Genomic DNA, 24,818 nt, shown 5'->3' on the forward strand with positions numbered 1-24,818 from the left:
TATATCATTCGTTGTTTAAATACACCAAAGGCTTTTTTGCATTAACTGTTCCCATTGCTTGTAAAGCTCTTCCCTTAGAAAGCTGCTGCTTCTTGTCATCCAAGCCTTGGCTTACTTTAGTGTAGGAGGAAAGAAAGACTTTTCCTTACTACCAAACTTTATCACATCAAAATATATATCGTTATCTGACAGTTTATTATTTTGTAGATAGCCTTTAAAATATAAATCCATGATATCAGAGACACACTCTGCCCTGTCCACTTCTTTATTTCCCAGCACCCAGAACGGGGCCTGGCATCCCAATAGGGAGCTCAATAAATATCTGCTGAATAAATGAACAACTTATCACTTACCAGCTCCATTAAGTGTGCCATTCTAAAAAACCAGGCTGACAAACCAAGAGGATATAGTAACTGGAAAAGAAAGTATAAACAGAAGTGCTTTCTAATGACAACAGGTGCCACCATTAGAGCCAGCAGATGACTCAACTCCTTAGCTTCCTCAAACAGGTATGAACACATTCAGAATCTCCACATACCAAGGTCATAGCACTGATATGAAGATATTTTCTACTGAAATCCCCAATCAAAATCAACTGTTAGCCTAAATACCATCCCAAGAGATCATTTTTTCCCAATATTCAAGAAAAAAAACCAAGGATAGGGTTCAAAACCCAGTAGAGGGTTCCAGTTTGTATATGGTTTAACCAAGGTTTGTATGGTTGTGAACATGGGGTAGAAAGATGTTTCAAAGAATCAATGTTTCTGAATTCTAACAAATACAACATTTAATCCCAGACTGTAATCATTTCCCTTCTCTCTTAAGGCTCTAGGAGACCAGGCCTGTGCCTTCAACTATTTCCTCTGTATGGGTGACTCTCAAATATACACCTCTAGTAAGAGTGACCAGTGTCCCTGCCAGCCTGGGACAGAAGCGTTTCCCAGAATGCTGGACTTCCAGTACTAAAAAGTTGGAGCAGTCCCAGATCACCCTATCTCCAACTCTGACCCCTCTCCCCATCTCTTGACCTGTATTTCCAACTGTCTGCTATCCCTTTAGGCAGCCTCCCAACACCACCGCAAACCTGACATGTCTAAAGTATTATCCTGCCTCCGATCAGGCCCTTCTTCCTGCCTTGCTTATTTTGTTAATGCATTAATCATTCTTCCCATAAACCGGGACAGACAGCTCAGTAAGCAGCCTTTTTTCTTGGTCTTCCATTTCTGCCCTGTAAGTAATCTAATTGATTTCTCTAATACCAAAGATTAAAAGGCTAGGCTAGAAATTCCTCTAAGAACAAGAACCACGTTTTACCAATATTTTACCCTCTATAATGCCTACCTATCACAATTTCTTACATAAAGCAGGTGATCGATACACTTGTGTTGAACTGCTAACTCTGAAGCAGAATGAAGTTCAAAAAAACCATTTGGATTCTAGTGCTGGCTCTGTCACCAACTAGTTGTGTGGCTATGGACAAATCACTTGATTTCTCAATGCCCAAGAATGAAAATAAAATCATTGTAAAAATGCTTTGAAATTCAATGAGATATTACTACCTGGGTTACTATTTCAAAGAGAGAAAGCAATGACCCTAAATTATATAAGTACCCAAAGCTCCTGATGTGACTGTCCCCAAAACACCTCATCATGGCCTCACACAAGCTGCAGTCCCTTGTTCAGGTCTTCACATGCCTCTCTTAGTTCTACGGAGTTAAATGTTTCAAATTTAGATCTTAACATATGTCTCTAGGTTCACAGCAACTCTGGCTTACCACATTGTACTCTCAAAGGTCAGAGTGTTTCTAACACAGGCACATAGAAGATGTTCAAGAAATCGCTTGTTGAATAAATAAATAAGGACCCACTAGTGTTGACGCCAGCTGCTGCATATTAGCTGTCCTTCTGTTAGGCACATGATTGAAAAACCAGGTGTAGAAAAGAAGGGCTAAAATCTGTAAGGCTCCTCAATGGTGAAGTCACTGTGCCTAGAAAAACACAATAATAGCCTAACCTAGAGTTCTGACTGTTCAATGAACCTTCTGTCTACTCCCCAGCAAGGAAAGATTACTTCACAAGGAAGTGATTTCAAAACTCCAGAGTTGCTGGTGTTTATGATAATGAAGGAATTGAAAGGTAAAAATGGAACCATGCATGGCTCCCAAGAACAATGCAACGAACTCTAGCTGTTTGTTTTGGTTCCTCATCACACAATCCAGGGGGCAACAAGGAAAAGGGCAAGGTCCCTGAGTGAAACAGTCCATGATTGGCTGTGCCAGCTCCATGCACTCAACAGCCCCAGCCGTGGGGAATTCCAAGCCTGCTTGGGTTAGCGAGTGCCCCTCCACTAGAAGAGCAGACATCCTCTTTGTCCGAAGGCTCTTTTGTTTTATTTCACTCCCATGTCAAATTAATACAAAATATACAGTACTTTAGTCTCTGAGGTTCTTCATAAGCAAGCCTCGTTAAGTGTTATTAACCCACAAAAGTCTCCCAAGAGATCAGTTTACCAGTTCTAAAGGAAGTTTACTAAAAATGTATCCAAGTTCCCTCCATCCTTCATACCCGAAATCCCCAGGCTTTCCCAATCAGAAACTAGAAAGCAGTATTGTACCATGAGTAGAATGCTCAGAATTTAAAAAGGCCTTAGAAAGCTGGATTCTCTTATTTTATCAAAGAGGACATAGCAGCCCGGAAAGATTTACATGGTTTTCCTAGTATCAACAGAGATGGTAGGTAGAACTCAGTTTTAACTGGTACCTCAATATTCTTTCCTCTACACTCAGAGGGAGGCAGTGGTTAAGGATGGGGGTGTGGGAGGATCAGACCACTCTGATGTTCCTGCTCTTCACAGTCAAGAAACAGTAGGCATTAGGGGCTTCCCTGATGGCCCAGTGGTTAAGAATCCACCTGCCAATGCAGGGGACACGGGTTTGAGCCCTGGTCCAGGAAGATCCCACATGCTGCGGAGCAACTGAGCCCGTGTGCCACAACTACTGAGCCTGCGCTCTAGAGCCCACGAGCCACGACTACTGGAGCCCGTGTGCTTAGAGCCCGTGCTCCACAACAAGAGAAGCCACCGCAACGAGAAGCCCACGCACCGCAAAGAAGAGCAGCCCCCACTCGCCACAATTAGAGAAAGCCCGCGTGCAGCAATGAAGACCCAACACAGCCAAAAATAAATAAATAAATAAAATTTATTAAAAAAAAAAAAAACGAAAGAAAGAAATAGTAGACATTAAAAAAAGGGGGGGGGGCTGACAGGAAAGAGGCGGGAGGTTTTTTTTTTTTGTATTTGTTTGTTTGGTTTGGTTTTTCTATGCTAAGTGCTATAGCTTGAGTCCCTACCAAAAGTAACAGAAATGAACAGGCCAGTCCATGGCTGGTGTGTCTTTGTGTTGTCTTGAGAAGATCACTGAAGCAAATTATTGTTCTATAAACAGATTAGTCCAATTTCTATCCACAAAGCTATCTCACTGGTAGTGGGTAAGTATTCTAAGATAAGCATAAAACCCAGACTGAAATCAAATTACATATGCTGTATACCCAACTAATTGGTCATTAGACTATTTTGTGCCAATAAATCAGGTTCCCTGACTACAGAGTGGCTCTCCAATGGCTTCATCCATCCACCTAAGGGTGGTAACACAGAGCTATTTTTTGTTGAGTTCTGATTAGTTATATTACGATTGTTAATTGAGAAATGTTACCTTCATTTCCTCAGACTCTTTCAGTATTGTTACTTTTCCTAACTTAGAGATTTTTTTCCAAGCTCCTATTATTACATAAGCTAAATTCCCCACTCCATTCATTCTCTGGTCAAGTATTGTGTTTATTATTTCAAGGTTCGTGTTTATTATTTCAATTAAACTAAACAGTGACAGATGTGCAGGAAGGTTGTGTGCGTGTACATGCACATTTTAAAAACAGGGAACATAGCCCTGAAGCATGGAGAAATTTTAAGCCTGAAAAGCGATTTGCCCAAATGAGATCCAGTGAGAAAGCTACATATCAACAGAAGCCATCTTAACCTCCCTCACCACCATCAAATATTGCTGAAGTTTACTGCGGGCTAAAACATCAGGGGGCTATTTTGAAGGCTCAGCTGCAGGCACAGGCAATAGTAACGATGACCAAATATAAATTGAATTACCAATCAGAAAGCCATGTGGGGAAGGGCAAGATACAGTGGATGAAAAGAAGTGGTTAGAAGGATGTAACAAATTGTTGGTTCTCTTAATATTTAATACAACTACTGCCTGAGATCAAGGAGGAAAAAATTAATATTAAAAACTCTGGAACTTTACTAACAAAGCTGAGATAGAAGTTACTCACTAAGAACAAGATTCCTTCATTACTGAGTCTAAAAAGACTGAGTATTATTATGAGAACTTTAAAAATGATTACTCAAAGTTCCAGAAAGAAGGTAATATCTTACTCAACTACGGAGTGGGCTTAAAAATAAAAATCCAAGGGTCACAAACCAAAGACACAAAGTTTTAGATTTTAAACATTAAGACATTCTAAAAAATAAATTAAAAAGAAAAAAAATCATTAAGACATTCTACTTTTCCCCAAATCCTTTTTTTTTTTTTTTTAAAAAGCAAGATAGATCTGAACCACTGGACCAAATAACATGTAAGTTGGAAGGGGTGGGGAGAATTGGAGTTAAGACCTAGTATTTTTCTTTAATTTGTTTATTTATTTATCCCCAAATCCTTTTAATCCACTATAGAAGTGGGAAAATTAAAGGATTTTTTTCTCTATGTAAAGTATTAATATGGTTTCCCAGAGGGGATGATCACTTAGTTATTCTTTATTTAATTATTAATATTTCAAATAAAAATCATAGGATACTCAGAAATAAAAAGTGTCCTAGACACATCTGCCAAAGGAAATGAAAATAAAGGCTTAAACAAGATTATATTTTTTTTTTTTTTTTTTTTTTTTTTTTGCGGTACGTGGGCCTCTCACTGTTGTGGCCTCTCCCGTCGCGGAGCACAGGCTCCGGAGGCGCAGGCTCAGCAGCCATAGCTCACGGGTCCAGCCGCTCCGCGGGGAAGCCCTATATATTTTTTATTTAGAGTTGAATGACTTTTTCCCCAAACCTCATATATTACATTCTACATTTATTTCTTGCTCAACTGCATATTCTTTAGAGACGTCTTTCATTCTCCAGTAGAGTGAAATTATTTTTTCCTTATTATATTTCAAAGGTTCATAAGAAGTCTTCTGTTGAATTTGAATTGTAGTAGCTATAATTAACTGATGAAAGTTGAAATACATATTTAAATTACTTCTGTCCACCATAATTGTTGACATCCATGAGTCAGTAGTAGCATTTTATGACAAAAATTGCTAAATGTCAGAGTTCATTTTTCGGGCCAACAATGTGAGAATGATTGTAATTAGTGCAGCAAATATTCATACGTTAAGCTACATTTCAATAAGCAGAGCAATTCAAAAAAATGAAGAGTAAGACAATATCAGGTACTCATGAACCTCCCTTCTAGATTTAGAACTGTAGACAACAACTTAATCCCCTTAGAGTTAAGCTTTTAATTTATGGCTGAACAAATGAAATCTAGATTCCCTGCTTGGCACCCTAGTTTAGAATTCTGTTTATTTTCACTGAAAGAATAACTTGAAATACTAAGATTATAGAGCATAAATAAGCAAATATGAATTTCATCAGAAACCTGAATTTACAGTGATAATTTTAATGCATTTAACCACTCTAATCAAGTGCTTACGCAGGTAATTATGCATAGGCAGGTGATTATGTTTTTTAAAGAGTGCATGAATATTTCATCAAATTCTAAATAGAAAGGACCATATAAGAAATCAGATTCTAGAAAATTAACTCAACATATTGTGTGTGTGCGTGTGCGCGTGCAAGTGTTGCTTTCAAAAAATTCCCAGAAAAAAGAACAGTGTCTTCCATTCCTATTTATTCTTAGATGATTGTTTAATAGTGAAGTCAATTTACATTTGAAGACATTCTGAATAATCCTGTTAAACACCAATTCAAACAATGTGGCTCTTGTCTAACTCTTCGGTTATTTACCCATTAATCTCTTTAAGTGTTTGCTTCCTTAACACAGCTGTAGTTCAAGAGGTGGCCAGCAGTTGGCCTCCATTTCAGTGGATTTTCCTGAAAGCCCAGATTTCTTTCTGCAAACTTTAAAACACTGTATGCCTAAATAAATTTTTCATAACTTAAAAACTTTCAGAAGGATCCAAAAGAAATACATTTGCTTTTAAAAATAAAAACCAAACAAAAGGAAGCCACACATACTGCAAAGATGTTCTCTGTAAAACATTCTGTTCAGCAGATCTGAAATGTCTCCAAAGGGATCAAGAACCACTTGGTTTGGGAACTCATAACAGGTTGGTTAAAAGCCAATAGTGACAGCCATGAGGAGATCTTTACAGCAGATTAGGCGTGGCTGAGATACCAGGCACTGGGCCTTGCCTCATCTCCCCACTCCATTTATTTGGAATGCCTTCAACTGTACTTTCAACTACAAAGTACAGTTGTTCAAAAGCCTCTGTCCTTGGTCCTCTGTTCTTTTCTCCTTTTAAGCTCTTCCCTAAAGACTGCAATCCTACTAGCTATGATATTTATGAAGATGGCATAAATCTACATCTCTGTTTCTGCAATAGCACCCAAACTAATCCCCTATCTCCCAGTTCTGACTTAAATATTTCCACCAGGATATGCCACCATCATGTCACACTCAACACATACAAAACAAATGTGTTCATCATTATCAAAGTAATCTCCTCTTTCAGTCTCCTTGCCTTTGGTAACATCAATCCCACTTTTCTGGTCACCAAAAATTAAACCACAGGAACAGTCGTGGACTGCCTGGGGACCTCTATCACACACATTCAGTTTACTTCACGTGGCAGATTGCATTCTTCAAAGATGGCCACCACTATATCTCCCATCCCACACGTATTTCTACAATACAATCTTGCCACTTTACCATCAAATGGTGAAGTTTAATTCCTCTCCCCTTGAATCCGACTGGCCTTAAGACTCATTTAGAACCAAAACAATGTGACTGAAGCAATGCCATGAGACTTCCAAGGCTAGGTCAGAAAAGACCATGAAGCTTCTGCCCAGTTCTCTTGGAACAGCCTCTCTGAAGGAAGCCAGCTGCCATATAAGAATTTCAGCTATCCCAAGACTGCCATGCTGAGAGGCCACATGCAGTCCCAACTAGGCCCTATCTTCTAGCCATCCCACCAAGGTGCCATAATGTGAATAAAGCTGTCTTGGACCCTCCTGACCAGTTCATCTGTCAGCTGAACACCACCAATTGAGTTCGATAAATACCCCGAGGAGAAGAATCACCCAGCTATGCACTGCCCTAATTCTTGACACATCAAACCATGAAATAAGAGAAGTCCACAGCTTCTCTTCTAAGCATTCAAAATGTCATGTGTAGAGTTGTTACTATGTGGGGATAAATATTAATTGAGATGTCACTTCTTTCCCTCCATTCCCAGAGCCACTGACTCAGAGGAAGCTCTCATCACCTCAGCTCTAGATTGTTAGAGCCGATGCCACTCTCTTCCCACTACTATCTGTCACTACAATCTATCTAACCTAACACTTCCAAAGGAAACACTACATTGATGCACCAACACCATAACCAACATCAATCTCATACTGTTTTACATTTGTAGAAAGTTTAATAATTCAAAAGGGTCTTCATACATAGGTATCTTACTTGATCCATATAACAAAAGCCAGAGAGATCTGTCAACAGGGCAAATATTCTTTCCCTTACTTTATAGATGAAGAAATCAGAGGCTGAGGAGAGTATCTTGTACAATCTCATTGCCAATAAACAGAATGGATGTAAGTAGAACTAAGACCTCGTGTCATAGATTATTGCTATTTCTCCGTTCTACATGCCTCCTATGATCTATTTCAGGTCGAAAATGTTCAATCCCTCTCTCCATCCCTACTACAGCAAATCTGTTTTCTAGGTATCCATAATTTGACCTCCATCTATCCAAATGTATGATATTGCCTAGTAACTCTACCACCAGCACCACCACCACAAATCAGCCTGGCTCATTTACTCACCTAACAATATGCCATGCTGGTTCTAGCCTCTGAACATTTACTCATAAAGTCTCCTCCTTTCTCCTCCTATCTACTTAAACCTTACTCATGCATTAGCACAAGTTCCACCTCCTCCAGTAAGCCCTCCCAGCCTTTCTTTGTTGCTTTCTCTCTGCTATGCCTACAGAATTTGTAAATTTCACCCAAATTTTGACAATTACATTGGCTCATCTTGTTCAAGTGTCTTGGTTTCACTTTCCAGGCTGGTATTCAGCTAACACACATCCATGCAGACAGCAATCCTGGGTGCTTACAGCCAGTGTCTGTTCTGACCAGTCAGTGCCCATGATGTACCATTTGTTAAATATTTTGAATTTCATCCCTGCTTATTTCCCCAACTAAACCATATGCTCTTTGAGAACAGGAACCTTGTCTATAAAGAAGTATTATATCCTCCAAGCCAAGCACAGTACTAAGCACACAGCTAGTGTTCAATATATATATTTGTTAATTGATTTGAAGGGAGGGAAGTGTGTTGTTTTGTGAGAAAAAAATATTCTTAAGTCATGTCTACACTGGAAAGAAAGAGCTGCAAAGACAACAAAATATTTTCAAGATCAGCAGTTTAATGTCAAGGACATTTTTTAATGTATCATTTAAAGATATTCTGTGCAGCCCATAACTGCCAAAATGTTTTATAAATGTTGTACCAGGAATGTGAAAAAAATGCTTCAAAAATATTCAAGGAGTAGATGTCTTAATGGCCCAAAATAAAATGTTTGCTAAGGCTACACGGCTGGCAGAACTCTGCTTCATTTCAAAAAGTTTCCAGGCAATGGAAATGTTTTCCTGGAAAATACTACCTTTTATTTAGAGAACACTTGCCATGAACACTTAGTCATTAAGTAATTTAAGGTTTCCTCACAAGCTCTTTGGAGGAAATCTATTATATGAATGAATGAAATTATCAGCACCTATAATGTCAAAAAAAAAAAAAAACACATTTGGCTAAATGTACGAAATCTACTTAAGTATTTTTCCAAGTAAGGGGGAAAAGTCCTTTATAATTTTTGGTCTATTTACTGTTCTTTTAAATTTTTCTATAAGATAAAATTACGAAGAAAAACACAAAATCCTTAAGTGTTTCTCTGTCTGTAATATACACAAATCCAAAAAACTGGAGGGCTTATTTTATTCCACAAGCCAAGTAATTTTCAAACAGACAAAACAGTCATTTCATTCAATGAAAATAAATGGTAACTTCAAATCTATTTTTAGCAAAATCTTTGAGTTTGTGTCAAATCACCTTTCAATAAGAGAGCGACTGGGTTTCGACATTTCACTCCATCATCTGCAGTAAATCATACAATGAAACCTAAGAAAACAATTTCTTCCAAGAGTTTTGAAGCCAACTAAGTCCTGTTCTTTTAAACATCAAAAGACACAACTAAATTCTACTTTGAGCACACGGTTTGTGCATTTAATCTTTTTAAAATTAAAGGAATATTTGCTTTGTTTTACCTGTTTAGGATTTCGGTGAGTTTCACAAAGCCAGTGTAAGCCAGTTCAAATGCTCCTCTGTGCCTGGACTGTAAAAGGTGCTGTTTAAAGTAATCTCCTATTTCTTTTACCTTCAAAACAAAATCAAAAATAAATATGCCATTTATGTTTACACTGACAGATGTATTTATGTCAGTAACGCCACCTATTTATTTATTTATTTTTAGTAACATTATTTAGAACTCAGGTCTCAATGCCCATCCACTTAGCACCTATTATGCAACAGGTAATATTTTAAGCGTTTTATACTATCACAATTAATTCTCACAATAATTCCATGAAAAAAACACTATTATTATCTCCACTCTACAGCTGGGAAAAATGAGGCCCAGAAAGGGCAAGTAACTTATTCAAGGTCATACAGCAAGTAGCTGGTAGAACTAGTACATAAATCCAGGCAATCTGGCTCCAGAGTTGGCCATCTTTAACTGCTAGGCTAGAACTGCCTCCCTATGCCAGCTTCACAAATCTTGCTGTGTTCTCTTTGTTAGCTCATATCATTCAACACCAACAGCAAATCACACAAGGTGACAACCCTCACAAACCTAGGCCTAGGTGAAGTAATTACCTTTTACTCCCCTCTTCAAAAAAAATTTTTTTCTATTATGGTTAAAATATACATAACATAAAATTTACCATTTTAACCGTTTTTAAGTGTACAGTTCAGTGGCATTCAGTATATTCACTTTACTGTGCAACCACCATCTATCTACAGAATATTTTTCATCTTCCCAAACTGAAACTCCAACCCATTAAACAATCCTTCCCAATAATTACCTTTTAGAGATATACAAATATTAATGGCCACACAAGATTTAGTGTGCAAAGGGCCTCCTGAAAATTGACAGGCTTCACTTTGAGTCAGAACCATGGAGTTTTCCAGAATGCTACCCAATCACTTTCATACATGCTGCTTTTCTCCATGCAAGTTTAAACAAATAACAAATATGACAATCTACTTTAAAGAAGACATGACTGACAATTAGTTGCTGATGAAGTTTTGTACAGCATTAACTGTTAAAGTGGTTGGGTTGATTCTACATTTATACCATAAGATTTGGTAGCTGATAAGCTTTAGAGAATCCAGATTTTGTATAAAACTCAGGACCAAAGCTACAACTGGCTCTCTCTTGATCCAGGTCTCCCCAGCAGGTCACAGAATGGTGAAAAAGCAAGCTAACCCAAGATAGCTCACATAGGCTTATCTAAAAACAACTTCTACCTCAGCACAGTGACTGGTATTCTGCACGCATTAGAGATGATAAACAGTAGAAAGAGTAGTTAAACGTGTAACCATGGGCAACTGCCTCAGTCTCATCTATAAACTGGGAATAATAATAGCACTTGCCTCACAGATTGTGTATTAAAATGAGTTAATAAATCTAAAAGCTCAGCACAGGCCCTTAACTTATAAACCAATTCAGTTCAATGGGACCTCTGCCTGGATTTCCAAATAGAAGAAAGCTAACGACATACTCTAAACTCAAAATATATATGATTATAGAAAGACAGGTGATACATTTAGAGAAATAAGAATCAGATATGAGATCAAGAAAGAACAAGAAAAGCAGGATATAACAGAAGTTTTTAAATTCTAACATTTTAATATCCCCAAAGAGTGCCATGTCATGTTCTTCAGCTAAAGTTTTCAGGTGAAGATCTGATGATATCCCTAATTTTTAATATTTTTTACAAGCTACATACTACTAGTCGTCAAAAATCAGGAGTCAGGGTAAGCCTTATCATTTTACCTTCAATACGTAATTTCAGAGCATATTTTGAACAGAATTATCAAGCACAAAATCTGAATTTAACCCCCAAGACACACCTGAAGCTCAATAACCCTACAAAACAGGACCAGAAGAAACATCAGTTAATTAACTTGTTATGACCATCATTTCTATTATTAGAGAAACAAAAGAAGATTTATAAAAAGGCGTACTGAGGCACAAAAAATAAAAACAGGAAGTCATAGAGATGGGGTCTCTCTAACATCCTTAATCTTTTTTTAATGTTACAGATATTAAAACATACTTCAGGAAAACAGAAATGTTACTGGTAAAGTGCTTCTCTGTGGACTTACAATCTAGTTCTTAAACAAAGATCAGATTTTCATTGCTTCCTTTACTTTAACTCCCTTCAAAGGGGCTTAAACCAAAAAGCATATAATAATATCAAAGACCTCAGAGGTGAATGAGACCAGTGGATGGTCTCTCTTCTGAAGGGTAGACCTCAACCCTAGGTAATCCTGGCCTCAGAAAACAGAAGGAGATTCTAAAGACACAAGTGAGAGGTAGACCATTTTTTCTCATTTCGTTTTGCACTTAATTTCCCAACAAACCCACCTAGGTAACACCCAGGCTTAATATGAATTTTTCCCTTTGAAGAGAGTATATTTCTATTAATCAGACAGTAAGTACTTTTTTAGCACCCTGTCAAATGCTTAGCAGCTTAGTGCTGGGTAGACAAAGAACAAAACAAGATGTTTGTTCTCCGAAGGCTTTCAGAGAAAACCAATATTCTGGATGGTACCCATCAGAAGCTTAACAGCAAAGCTTAACAGCACTAAGAAACGACAGCTCTTTTTGCATTGAAATGAATAATTAGAAAAAGCTTCATGGCCAGACCTTAAACAGGATATACATGAGTGAACCAATACAGAAAAGGATAATTAACATGAGAAGAAGCTGGCATACTAGAATAAATGAACAAACATTTATTAAGTATCCACTACCTGTCAGACACTTCACTGAGTCTTTTTACATGAATGAACACAGACTATACAGGAGAGTGATAGCAGACCTGGCTGAATGGCCTCAAGATTTCATGCTAGAAAATAGTGGAAGAAGACAGGGTTGCAAGGTAGGGATGTACCCTATCACAGTGGGTGGGAGGAGTCAACAGGGCAATGTGGTCCATGAGCAGCTGGACAGGGAACAGGGGCCATGCTGACACTCTCCCCTTGGATGATCAGACTATAGGGAACATATTTAACCCTGTAGAAACTTATGACAACAGTAGAATCAGAAAAAGAATTTCAAAATTTTATTTAAAAAATGAATAACTCCTCTGAAAATTCAACTCAATTGCCTTTCAATCTATTAGATACCTAGCTCCTATTTAAAGTTCATAAAAACTTTTCTTTTAACATGGATGATGTCTTTACAAAATATTTTCTTAATAAATAATATATATCTCAGAATTTCTGAAAGACAATTAAATATGGAAAAAAAAGGGCACTGATTTCTATTCTTAAAATGAAATTCTAATCACTATCTTTTTAAGTTTAGTGTATCCTGGTTCTAACCTTCCATAAAACCTACTTCTATAGGCAAATTAACATGCTTTATGGATTTACAGGGTATAAATTTCCACAGGGGAGGAGAGCTACATGCTATGTCTCTAGGCACCTATAATTCACCAACAGACTAGCTACGTGCCATGTCTCTAGGCACCTCTAATTCACCAACAGACCAAACAGGGGAGCTAAATGCTCACTTAGAGCATAAAACCCACAAAGGGCAAATGTAAATACATTTTTTGTTTGTCCTTTATCTAGATAGTAGAGAGAAATACAGTAGAAAAATCAAAGCTAATTCCCCTCATTATGAGTTAGTAAGTCCAAAAAGATTCAAGTATACAGGTGGGACATTTCTACAAAGAGCATGTGCAGTGGTTAAGATCTGGGATTCTGGAGCCAAGAGGGCTAAGTTCAGGAACCCTACTCAGCCTCCTTACCAATACAAGCTAATTACATAAGTAACAGAGTTCTCTCATCTGTGAAATGGGGATAAAACTAGAACCTAGTTCACAGGATTATTCTGAGAAATAAATGAGATTATGCAAATAAGCATGTAGCAGAGTACCTGGTAGAGCATAGCAATCAATGTTGCTAAATGTCAATTTTTGTTTTCATTTTGTGTCATCAAGTAGTGAGACTTAATCCCTAAACCTTAATTTAAATTTTACTTTAAGACACAGCCACGGGCTTCCCTGGTGGCGCAGTGGTTGAGAGTCCACCTGCCGATGCAGGGGACACGGGTTCGTGCCCCGGTCCGGGAGGATCCCACATGCCGCGGAGCGGCTGGGCCCGTGAGCCATGGCCACTGAGCCTGCGCGTCCGGAGCCTGTGCTCCGCAGCGGGAGAGGCCACAACAGTGAGAGGCCCGCGTACCACTAAAAAAAAAAAAAAAGACACAGCCACAACCTTAGGAATGTCAACAGGAGTTTCTAATTCCACTTTGGTTAAATGGAATAGTTTATGAAAGTTTACACTACAGTAAGATAATTAACATTTTAAACTGGACATTCTCTACTATAGTGATTTCTTACTAACACTTGGGATTTTGTGAAAGCCCAAACATTGTCCTACATAATAACAAAGCTGATGGTTTCCTGGTATTCAGACATCTTCCCACCAGAACGTTTATTCTTTGTTTTCTGGCAAATCCTTAACCACGTGCCATTTTAACAGTTGCCTTTTAGTCTGACTTTTTGAAATGAATTTGTCTTGTATCCCCTATTACATTTCCAAGCCCTTTGAGTTCAGAGAACCACATATTCTATTTCTTAATATTCCCACAACACCCTTGTAGTAAGGCAGTCAATAAATAGTTGACTAAATGATGTAATTACATGCTCAACTTCACTTCACAGCTTAAAAATGGTAACCTGCATTCAGCACAGTTCAATGAATACTTACTCATAATTTCTAAAAAATAAACTTTGGTAAAAGAAAATACAAAAGGTAATTTCTTTAAGACTGACAAATGCTAATAAACATACATCCCACTTACAGTTCATTAACAAAAACCTAAAATAGTAACAAAAGGTACTGAGGGAACATATAAACCCAGTTAGCCATGTACATCATGAAAATTACAATAGAATCTCAAGTAGGAGTTTTTTAAATTGCTCATTTCTAATAGTTGGTAATTATTCTTAATCACGTGATTTCTGTGGCAATAATTCCTAGGAAGCAGAAAGCAGATACATTAAAAAAAAAATCTACCCAAAAGCTTCTTTTTAGGAATATTAGGGGAAATATATAAACATATGAACTGATAGCCCAGGTAGAGGAAGTTTAAAAAAATCAGTAGGTACTGGGTATCCGATATGCCATGGAAAGAGGACCAACAATGTATCAAGCAAAAGCTCTGCATCAGCAAAGCACCCAGCTTGAAACCCAGACACACACCAGTCAGGAAGTTTGTGAGATAAGGTTGCATGCACTGCTCACTCTTTAAGGGTCTCGACTTACATCCCTCAAAGCTGGTTTTATCTCTGCCTCTCGGACAGGGACATTATGAAAGAACCTTTCATAATGTGATTACAGCACAGGAGAAGGGTCAGACATGTCTCTGAATGAACACATCTTCTTCTTGATGAAGTCGCAGAGGACACACTCCTTCACAAGCAATCATCTACGGGAATGGATCATTTGCTATAAAGTTCAGTAGCAAGTTGCCTTACTGTCCTGTTGCTTGCAAAAATCTGGTTGGCTATGGGAAGCTGGGAAAATTAAATTTAAAGAAAAATTAAATGAGCCATTCAGAACAAAGGCAGCACTGTGTCATGTCGGAATACAGGCTGGGAAGCAGAAGAATCAGGTTCCTGTCCCAGAGCTGCCACAGACCAGCTTTGTGATCTTGGGCAAACCAGGTAACATCCAAGGCCTTCAGTCTCCCCTTGTGCAAGAGAGCTGGATAATATCATCTCTGTGAGCCTTCCAGCTCCAACAGTATGTGAATACAGCACTGAATACTCAGAATTATAAGCGAGCACCAGCTCCTCTCCTCGTACAGCAGCAAAAATCCCCAAATTGGAGTCTCACCACCTGCTGGCCTAGTATAAACTATACTCATGTATGGGGGATGGAAGTTGTCACCCCTTTAACAAAGGGCTGTAAAATCAGGATGGGCTTAAAGGAGCTGAGTTCCATGAGAAATCCTCTCCGTCGTCAAAATGTGAGACCTCAAATATAAAATGGCAGTAGAATCCTATTCCTTTTTCAGTAGTGAAGGGTGAGTGGAGAGCAAGAGAAGCAACAGGCTTAACACCAGTATTTCAGGTTCTATAGAACAACTTCCTTCATCCACTGAGAGAAAAGGAGATCATGGTTTTTATGATTCTTGGTAATAAGAAATCCAAGTTCCCGATTCTCCCCAACAACACGGAGCACTCTGCCCGTAAGTCACTTCACTGCCTCTGCAGGTCTCTTGTGGTCACATTCACCTACACTGTTGACGCGTACATTTGTAGCTTTGCCACTAGGTGCACAGAAGAACTAGTGATGCCAGGGCGGCTATGCCCTTGGAAGGAAGGTAGACCCTAGGTGTGGCCCCGGCACTCCAATGCAGACTGCATTCTTCTCTGTCATTTATATTTTTAACTCTTAAAAGTACTAAATACATAGGAATATGTTTAGTTTAAAGGAATTTCACAGAACAAAACTATATGTTTAAAAGCAGGAATCCTCTAGTAATATAAGTAATACTAATTTCTTGATAACTTTAGATTTCATTGACTAAATGCCCCTGCATTTTTTTAAATGTAAAAAAATTAAAAAAATTTTTAAGAGCATTTTAATTTTTTTAGTAAAATTTAGCATGATCAAGACTAAAGTTTTCCACAGAGGGCAGGGTTTCAATGTCAGAACAGTGCTATCACATACACTCTTGTTCACTCACTCAGTCATTAATTTCTTCTCAAACATATATATGTGGGGTCACCACATGAACGGCGACATGGAGAAATGACTGGACCTTATTAGAATGGAAATGGATATTTTACAGAAAAACAGGATTCTATTTCTTATTCAAGAAAACAGTCATCAGAAGAGTTCTTTGGTTTATAAGAGCCTCTCTTTGTTATTGTTGTTGTTTTACAAACATCTCTTCTATTTTACATTAGTTCCCAATTTTAAAAAATTAATTCCCAATTTAACCTGGATATCCCATATAACTTCATAAGATTTGGGTGCTCTGTAAAAGGTGTCAGGGCGAAATGATTTTCACAGGAAGCTTTCAGGTCTTTCTCAGTTATAGTAAAAGTAAAATATGTTTCCCTTAATTTTGTTTTTAAACACTGGCCAACAAACCTAAAACACTAGATGTTTTAACTTGTCCTTGAAAAGTTGAGAAGTCAAGGGGCTCTAGCCCATATTTACTTCTTAGTGAGATGGTGAACATCAGTGAAGTAATCATTAATCATAGCTGGATTCCTCAGCAAAGACGCTGGCACTGGCACTCCAGCCAGTCACCAGTAAGGACTGCAAGTAACTCTAGGACATTAACGCCTGTTTGATTTGGAAGAGAATAAGGAACATAATGAAGCTGGCAGTGTTCTGTTCCCCTCTGCCGTTCTCTGTCTCAGAGCCTTGCAACATCACAAGCCCAGCTGTTAACCAGATGCAAACACATCAGCCACAGAGAGTGTGAGAATAAAAATATTAGCATTATTTCCATGGAACTGGTCACATGGTTATTACAGAAATAATCAGCATTAGCATACTACAATATTTGTTTTGTTCTTAAATGTCATAACACCCTACGGGAGAAATTATCTTTATTTGAAAAAGGTTAAAAATGAAAGTACATGTTATGTGTCTTTGCTGGAAAATGGTGGGAAATGGATTTGTTGAAACCATATGGAAAGGAAGAGGGAATCAATTAAAAACAGAAATCTAATAAATCTAAAATATTTCCAAATGAAATGCTTGTGGTAAGCTAATTTCTTATAAACACTGCACTCAAGTCACTTGAATAGTCCCAGATGGAACTGACTTTGTGGTCTTAAAATAAAAGTCAGCCAAAAAACCAAAGTAACTACAACTTTATCATCAATGTAGAGGGAAACATGAGATCCATAATCAACCAGTATATAAAGAAAAAATATATATATATTTTTTTCTTTGCAAAATTTAGGAGGTTTGTGGAGTTTTACTAAATAGACAGTTTCTTTTACATTTGAATTTTAAGTTTGTGTGTGTTAAATGGAGAAATAAAAATTCAAATGTTAATACTGAAGTTAAAAGTGAGGTAAAAGCTATCATTATTTATATAACTTAGAAAAATAAAAACATTTCTAAAAATGCCAAAGTTTGGAAATGGATTGCAAGATCCAATTCCTATACTTTAATGAACTTTCTTCAGTTGACATCTGTAAGATTTTATTCAAGAAAAATGTTAAAATTGTTTTTTAAGTTATTAAAAAAATTTTTTTAAGTTATTTAACTTTTAAACAAAAGTTTGTGATTTATGCTTTGACCAGAAATTATACCAGGTGGAATAAACAGCTACCCTACCTGTTCCACTGTCAATAATCCATCAGGAGATTCTGGCACAGACCGCATGGGTAGAAGCTGGCACAGTGAGCCTAAGAGTAAAGCGACTTCCTTCATGCTTCTCCAACAACATACCAGCACCATCTGAGCAGTTACATCACATGTTTTTCCTTCTTTACCTTAAAAAAAAAAAAAAAAAACTATTGCAACACTAGACACTTGATTACTCACATCCCAGGTTTCTTAGAACAAGCTTATTCATAATTTCCCCAAGAATAATCTGCTTGAACAAACCAATCTGTCATATGCTATATTTATTCAGGAGAAAATAACTAACATTTGTTGGGAATGTGTTATGGGTAGGAATCACAGTATTTAATATACTATATTCAAAATAAATTTTAAAATAAAACACAATATTATTCTAAAACCGAAGTCTAACCTTTGGAAGTTAATGAAACAAACTCTTCCTGCCTCTCAGTCATCCATAAAATATGACTATAATAAATATATTTTATTATTTGTTTTGGTGAGGGTGGCTGCTATGTCAGTAAAAGAATAGGATACGACTTTCCTTTCAAAGGAAAATACAAATTCTCTTTCAAAATATATTTAAATTCCACGGTCAATTAGCTATAAGAATCCTTACTCTCTTCTTCTAGCTTTAGAAATATTTTAGTACTGACATTAAAAAAAAAAACCCAAAAGAAGCTATTAAATTTAAAATGTAAGTTAACAAAATAACCTTTTTAACGTAATCCCATTTGTCTTTTAAAAGGCCACTAAACTCAAAGGATAAATGTACATACACTTAAATACATAAAATTGGTCTGAAATGATGTATACTAAAGAGGGATGAAGTAGGATTGAGGAGGAAATAAGAAAATGAAAGAAAACAAAATTAATTTGTTTTTAATTCATATTTATCTCTGTATTATTTGAAACTATCACAAGCATATATTTGTGTTATTTTGTGTAATTAAAAAAAAAAAAAATCATAAAGAGAAATTTTTACAAGACAATATCCCCATCTAGTGGAGAATGTAGAATATGTTATAAATAAATAAGGTATTACTGCTTCTGATGACTTTTTACAGCATTATAGAAAATTATAAAAGAACTAATGAGAAAACAAACAGTAAGAATTTGAATTCTGGGGCTTCCCTGGTGGCGCAGTGTTTGAGAGTCCGCCTGCCAATGCAGGGGACGCGGGTTCGTGCCCCGGTCCGGGAGGATCCCGCATGCCACAGAGCGGCTGGGCCTGTGAGCCGTGGCCGCTGGGCCTGCGCATCCAGAGAGGGCCTCCGCAACGCGAGAGCCCACAACAGTGAGAGGCCCGCATACCGCAAAAAAAAAAAAAAAGAATTTGAATTCTGGAGGCCTGGTACAACAGAGCAGCTCACATTTCTCTGAGTCATAAATTTGTTTCCTTTAAAAGGCTGTTTGACTGACTACGAGGACTCTCACATCAAACCATAGTGCTGGGAGAAGCAGACTGCTCCCCAAACCCAAGTTCACCGTGCATCACTGTTCCTACATCACCTGGCTGTCAAGACAAGTTTCAGTACTCAAAGGCTTTTTGCTGGGCTTCCCTGGTGGCGCAGTGGTTGAGAGTCCGCCTGCCGATGCAGGGGACACGGGTTCGTGCCCCGGTCCGGGAAGATCCCACATGCCGCGGAGTGGCTGGCCCGTGAGCCATGGCTGCTGAGCCTGCGCGTCCGGAGCCTGTGCTCCGCAAACAGTGAGAGGCCCGCATAGCGCAAAAAAAAAAAAAAAAAAGGCTTTTTGCTGAAGCACCTTATACACTGCACTGGTGAACACCATTTTCTGGTAAAGTCTTATAAACTCATTCCCCAAAATAAATCATTTATAAGCTCAAAAAAGACTTTATTTTCTAGAAGTGTACTACACACATTTGCAGCCTCTGATTTACTACAGAAAAAGAGCATTTTGCACATTTTATTTGTCGCTTAAATACTGACTACAATGCTGATTTTATATATACCTTTGATTTCTGCAGAAGTATCAATATTCGGTACACTGGCACTCAAGTCCTCCAAATCAAAGCTATCACATTCTTTCAAAATTTTAGCTCTATTGAAATAATCATTAGTATCTCGGGGCTGAATCTCATTCAAAATCGTCTGCAAGCGGCTTGCTGACTCTGAGGGAGAGAGATGAGATTATGTAAAACCCCAGTTCCACATCACATGAAGACTTCCCTCACGGGTATTTGCCCTCAAAAATTTTGTAATTTTCAGGGCTTCCCTGGTGGCGCAGTGGTTGAGAGTCCGCCTGCCGATGCAGGGGACACGGGTTCGTGCCCTGGTCTGGGAGGATCCCACATGCCGCGGAGCAGCTGGGCCCGTGAGCCATGGCCGCTGAGCCTGCGTGTCCGGAGCCTGTGCTCTGCAACGGGAGAGGCCGCAAAGGTGAGAGGCCTGCGTACAGCCAAAAAAAAATTTTCTAATTTTCAGTACTTGATAATTAGCACTATAAGAAGGGACTCACAGGATGGATAATGTGAAAATTATTTATATAAGGTCTTCATGACACTTGAGTGTACTTTCAAAATATGGTGAATATTTTAAATAGGGTAAAGATTGGACAAAAAAGCACAACAGAAACTGTCCATAGACAAAGGCTGCCATCTCCCTTACATTGCTTTTCTCAGTGTTGTCTAAGAATCTCAAATACAGTGCTCAAATAGATGAAGAAAGAGCAATAAACTTCAATGAATTTTGTTTTAAGAGGTAAGAAACCCCACTACCAACAAAAATAATCTTTTAATAGCTGGGGGGAAGCAGCCGCAAGGCACAGGGATATTAGCTCGGTGCTTTGTGACAGCCTGGAAGGGTGGGATGGGGAGAGTGGGAGGGAGGGAGACGCAAGAGGGAAGACATATGGGAACATATGTATATGTATAGCTGATTCACTTTGTTGTAAAGCAGAAACTAACACACCATTGTAAAGCAATTATACCCCAATAAAGATGTTTTAAAAAAAAAAAAAAAAAAAAAAAAAATAATCTTTTATGGTCCAGGAATACCATGAAAACTCCGTATTTGGCTTTGAAATGAATAAGTAATATACTGCTTTCTAAGTTAGATTTCCAGTCCTAGTATTATATTAAAATTCATTTTTATTTCTTAGTAAGCACTCACTGGATTAGGAAATGTAAACTTCAAGAATGCAAGACTTTGTTCACTGCTCAACTGCTAGTGCCTAGAACAGAAACTGGGTCATGGCAGAGGTTTAGTAACATGGGCTGAAGGAATTTATGGATGACTAGGTAATAAAGAGCTAGGCAGGCTCAGATTTTCAAAGAAAATAACAACAGGTAATCATCTGAAACCAATTAACAAATCAAAGAATGGGTTACTTACTGTATACCTATTATACACACTTATATTTTAGGTATTATGGGAAATACAAAGACCCAAACTGCTATCATAATGGTTCAGCCAACATCTTATGTTTACTTGTGGCTTCCATGAAATTTTGCCAAAAACAAATTTTGACAGCCACGAGAAAGTAACACTCGCCCAAAAAGAAACCATAGAAAGATTAAGAAAAAAGAGAGGGGTAACCAGAATAAAATTTTAAGAACCATTTTTGTGGCTTTCAGGGGAGACTTTTTTCAAAGAATTCAGAATGCATGGCAGATAACATGGGAAAGACATAAGAAAAATGGAGACAACCAGAGGAAAAAAGAAAAGGCAAAACTAAGGAAAAGTTAGTGGACCATAGACAGCTTTTGAGACTGACAGATATTTTAAAACTTTAATAACAAACAAAATTTTAGCATACTCTGAAGGCCCTACCCACAACTGGTGACAAACATTCAAGATTTCTCACCCCAAATATATTGGTATGGCCTGATCCAAATATTAGCTATCAGACTGGATGTTCTTTATTCCTATGCACTGTTTAAGTAGGAAAACTAAACCAACAAATTTTAGTATTTAGACTATCAGCCAAAATAAATCTATAACTGTATCTTAGTATCATGAACCACCACCAACCTTCCAACTCATTTTTAGTGAAGAACAAAACGTAACATTTTCTATGCAACCACACAACTCTAGATTAGTTTAATTATCGGCCCAAAGTATTGTATTGTATGATGCAGTGTGTGTTTATGATTTACTCAGTATGTTTTTAATAGAAGCCTCTCATTTGCACTCCAAAATGCATTCACCAACTTTATTTCAACACCAAAATATAAATTTACTTCATGATTTTCTAGGTGTTCAAAGGAACGTTCATGTTAGTACATACCTTTAACGGCCAATCCCTTCTGGCCTGTTGTAGTACAGATCCAGTAATCCCCTCACACTGTCCCTCTCCATCCCACCTGGGATCCGCAACCATCAACATCATCTGCAGCTGACATCCAACCATCAACATCGTCAGGGCTCCTCCTTCTGATGTATCGCCAGGAGGTCAACAGTAGCCTAACACTACGTCATAATGCCTACGTCATTGACCTCACTTCACCTCATCACACAGGCATTTTATCATCTCACATCAACACAAGAAAAAGGGTGAGCCCAATGTGGTAAGATTTTTTGAGAGAAACAGAGAGAGACCACATTCACATAACTTTTATTACAGTACACTGTTATAATTATTCTGTTATTATTGGTTATCATTGTTAATCTCTTACTGTGCCTAATCTATAAATTAAATTTTAACGTAAGTATGTATGTATAGGAAAAAACATAGTCTGTATAGGGTTTGGTACTATCTGCGCTGTCAGGCATCCACTGGGGGTCCTGGATCGTAGAGCCCTCAGATTAAGAGGGAACTGCTGTATACACATACCACCAAGGGCATCCCAGGCACTGAATTTAGTTCCTATACTTTCAGGAATTGTTCATTCATTCTAACAACTATTGATAGTGTACCTCCTTCTGCCAGGCACTGTGCTAAGCACAAGGGAGGAAAACAGACAAGATTCCTGTTAAACTGCAAGAACTCCATGAAGGAGAAATCTATGAGAAGGGGAGAATGCTAAGAGACAAGACTGGCAAGGTAGCAGGAGCAAAACTATTACAGGACCTGGTCACTAACATATTTTAAATAAAAAGGAAGAGGGGGTGGGCAGAGCACAGGGTTAAGTAAAGATTATATGTAACATGATAGATTATATGACTAGAAAAGATTACTTTGGATGTGGTAAAAAGGAAATGGAAGGAGATAAGAGTAGATGTGGGGAAACAAGAGAGGATAAAAGCCTACAGTAAGGTAAGAAGATATAGATAAAAGAAAAAGAGATTTGAAAGCTATTTAAGGGGCACCACTGAAAGAACGTGGAGACAGGCTAGATATAAGGAGCAAAGGGGAGATGTCAAGCAGCCCTAGGCTCCTGACTTGCATAAACAGGTCTCTGGTAGGGCCATTTGCAAAAATACAAGGGTTGGGAAGGAAAAGACAGGTGAAAGTTCATGAGTTCGGTTTTGGGCATTCTGACTATCTCCTCCAATTTTTTTTTTTTTTTAAATTAAATGGTCTTTGTATGTCCAATGGTCTTTGCCTATTCAGATTTCTAACAAGTTGCCTTCTCTGACTGAACCCCATCAACTTCTAATTTTTATACTGCCTGCCAGAATACAACCCTGGTAGGTTGTATTCTGAAATGACATATTATAAAACCCAATTTACTCCAGAGGAGGAAGTACCTTGCTGATCACCTGGCTATTTATTTATTTATTTTGGTTATTTTTTCATAGTTAAAAATATTACTAAAAAGGCAGAAATATCACTAGTCATAATAATAATTTCTTTCCCCCCTATTTAGCCTCTGTATCTCTCTGAAGAAATGATTAGGGGAAAAAACATAGTAATTCTAGCTTTCTTCGTTTACTGACCTGCATCAGTGTCCATGGGGATGAGGCCTTCTGGGGAGGAGCTCTGAATAACTGGAGACACCACGGCGGAAAGCCTGTAGGACGTCACAAGGAGCTTCTCCACCACGGGTCTCCACTCACTCACCAACTGCAGGCTGCTGCAACAAAGACATTAGGGTAGTTTACATTAAGAGCAAAAATCACATTTTCAAGATGAAATTAATAGACAAAAGGGGTCAAAAGAATTTGGGTTTCAAAATCATGCAATCTATAAAATATTTAAGACATAAAATATGTGTATATATGTATTTTTTTTTAAATAAAGTTATTTATTTATTTATCTTTGGCTGTGTTGGGTCTTTGCTGCTGTACATGGGCTTTCTCTAGTTGCGGTGAGCGGCGGCTACTCTTCGTTGCAGTGCGCAGGCTTCTCATTGCAGTGGCTTCTCTTGTTTCAGAGCACGGGCTCTAGGCGCACGGGCTTCAGTAGTTTTGGCTCGTGGGCTTCAGTAGTTGTGGCTCACGGGCTCTAGAGCACAGGCTCAGTAGTTGTGGCACACGGGCTCAGTTGCTCCGCAGCATGTGGGATCTTCCCGGACCAGGGCTCGAACCTGTATCCCCTGTATTGGCAGGCAGCTTCTTAACCACTGCACCACCAGGGAAGCCCTATATGTACATTTTAAAATCTAATTTTTAATTACCTTTAAGGCAATATGTTCCTTTCCCAGGACACATTCCAATAAGAGTTTAATGCTCAGAAGTGAGTACTGAGGAAAGAGCGGGAGGGATATACTTACTTCAGAGCTAGCTTCCGCAAAGCTCCTGTTATACAGTGGACCCGCCCGTACATTGGAAACGATGCTGCTGCCTGAAGCAGAGAATTTTCAGCCCGAGATACTTCTTCCTCAAGATTTTCCAACAAGCATTTGATAACTAGAAAAAGCAAAAAAAACCACCAAAATAACGCCAGTTTAAAAACACATTTACAAATTTGTACACAGCAGAACAGTTTCCACGAAAGCACCCAACTCAGCTGAAC

General features: G+C 38.1%; 1 protein-coding gene across 5 annotated transcripts in view; it reads right to left on the minus strand.

Moving 5' to 3' along the window:
• The window catches only part of THADA (THADA armadillo repeat containing), a 314,598-nt gene that overhangs the window by 240,313 nt on the left and 49,467 nt on the right, over nt 1-24,818 (minus strand). For 3 of the 5 annotated variants that reach the window (XM_032652725.1, XM_032652728.1, XM_032652730.1), the window contains 5 exons: nt 24,577-24,712; nt 23,801-23,937; nt 19,933-20,091; nt 17,949-18,106; nt 9,605-9,714 (listed from right to left, as the gene is read on the minus strand). In XM_032652725.1, coding sequence (XP_032508616.1) covers nt 9,605-9,714; nt 17,949-18,106; nt 19,933-20,091; nt 23,801-23,937; nt 24,577-24,712 — 700 coding nt within the window. The remainder of the gene's footprint in view (nt 1-9,604; nt 9,715-17,948; nt 18,107-19,932; nt 20,092-23,800; nt 23,938-24,576; nt 24,713-24,818) is intronic. The other 2 variants (XM_032652726.1, XM_032652727.1) reach the window with 2 other exon arrangements.

This window comes from Phocoena sinus, chromosome 13, assembly GCF_008692025.1.
Source record: "Phocoena sinus isolate mPhoSin1 chromosome 13, mPhoSin1.pri, whole genome shotgun sequence".
Lineage (NCBI taxonomy): Eukaryota > Metazoa > Chordata > Mammalia > Artiodactyla > Phocoenidae > Phocoena > Phocoena sinus.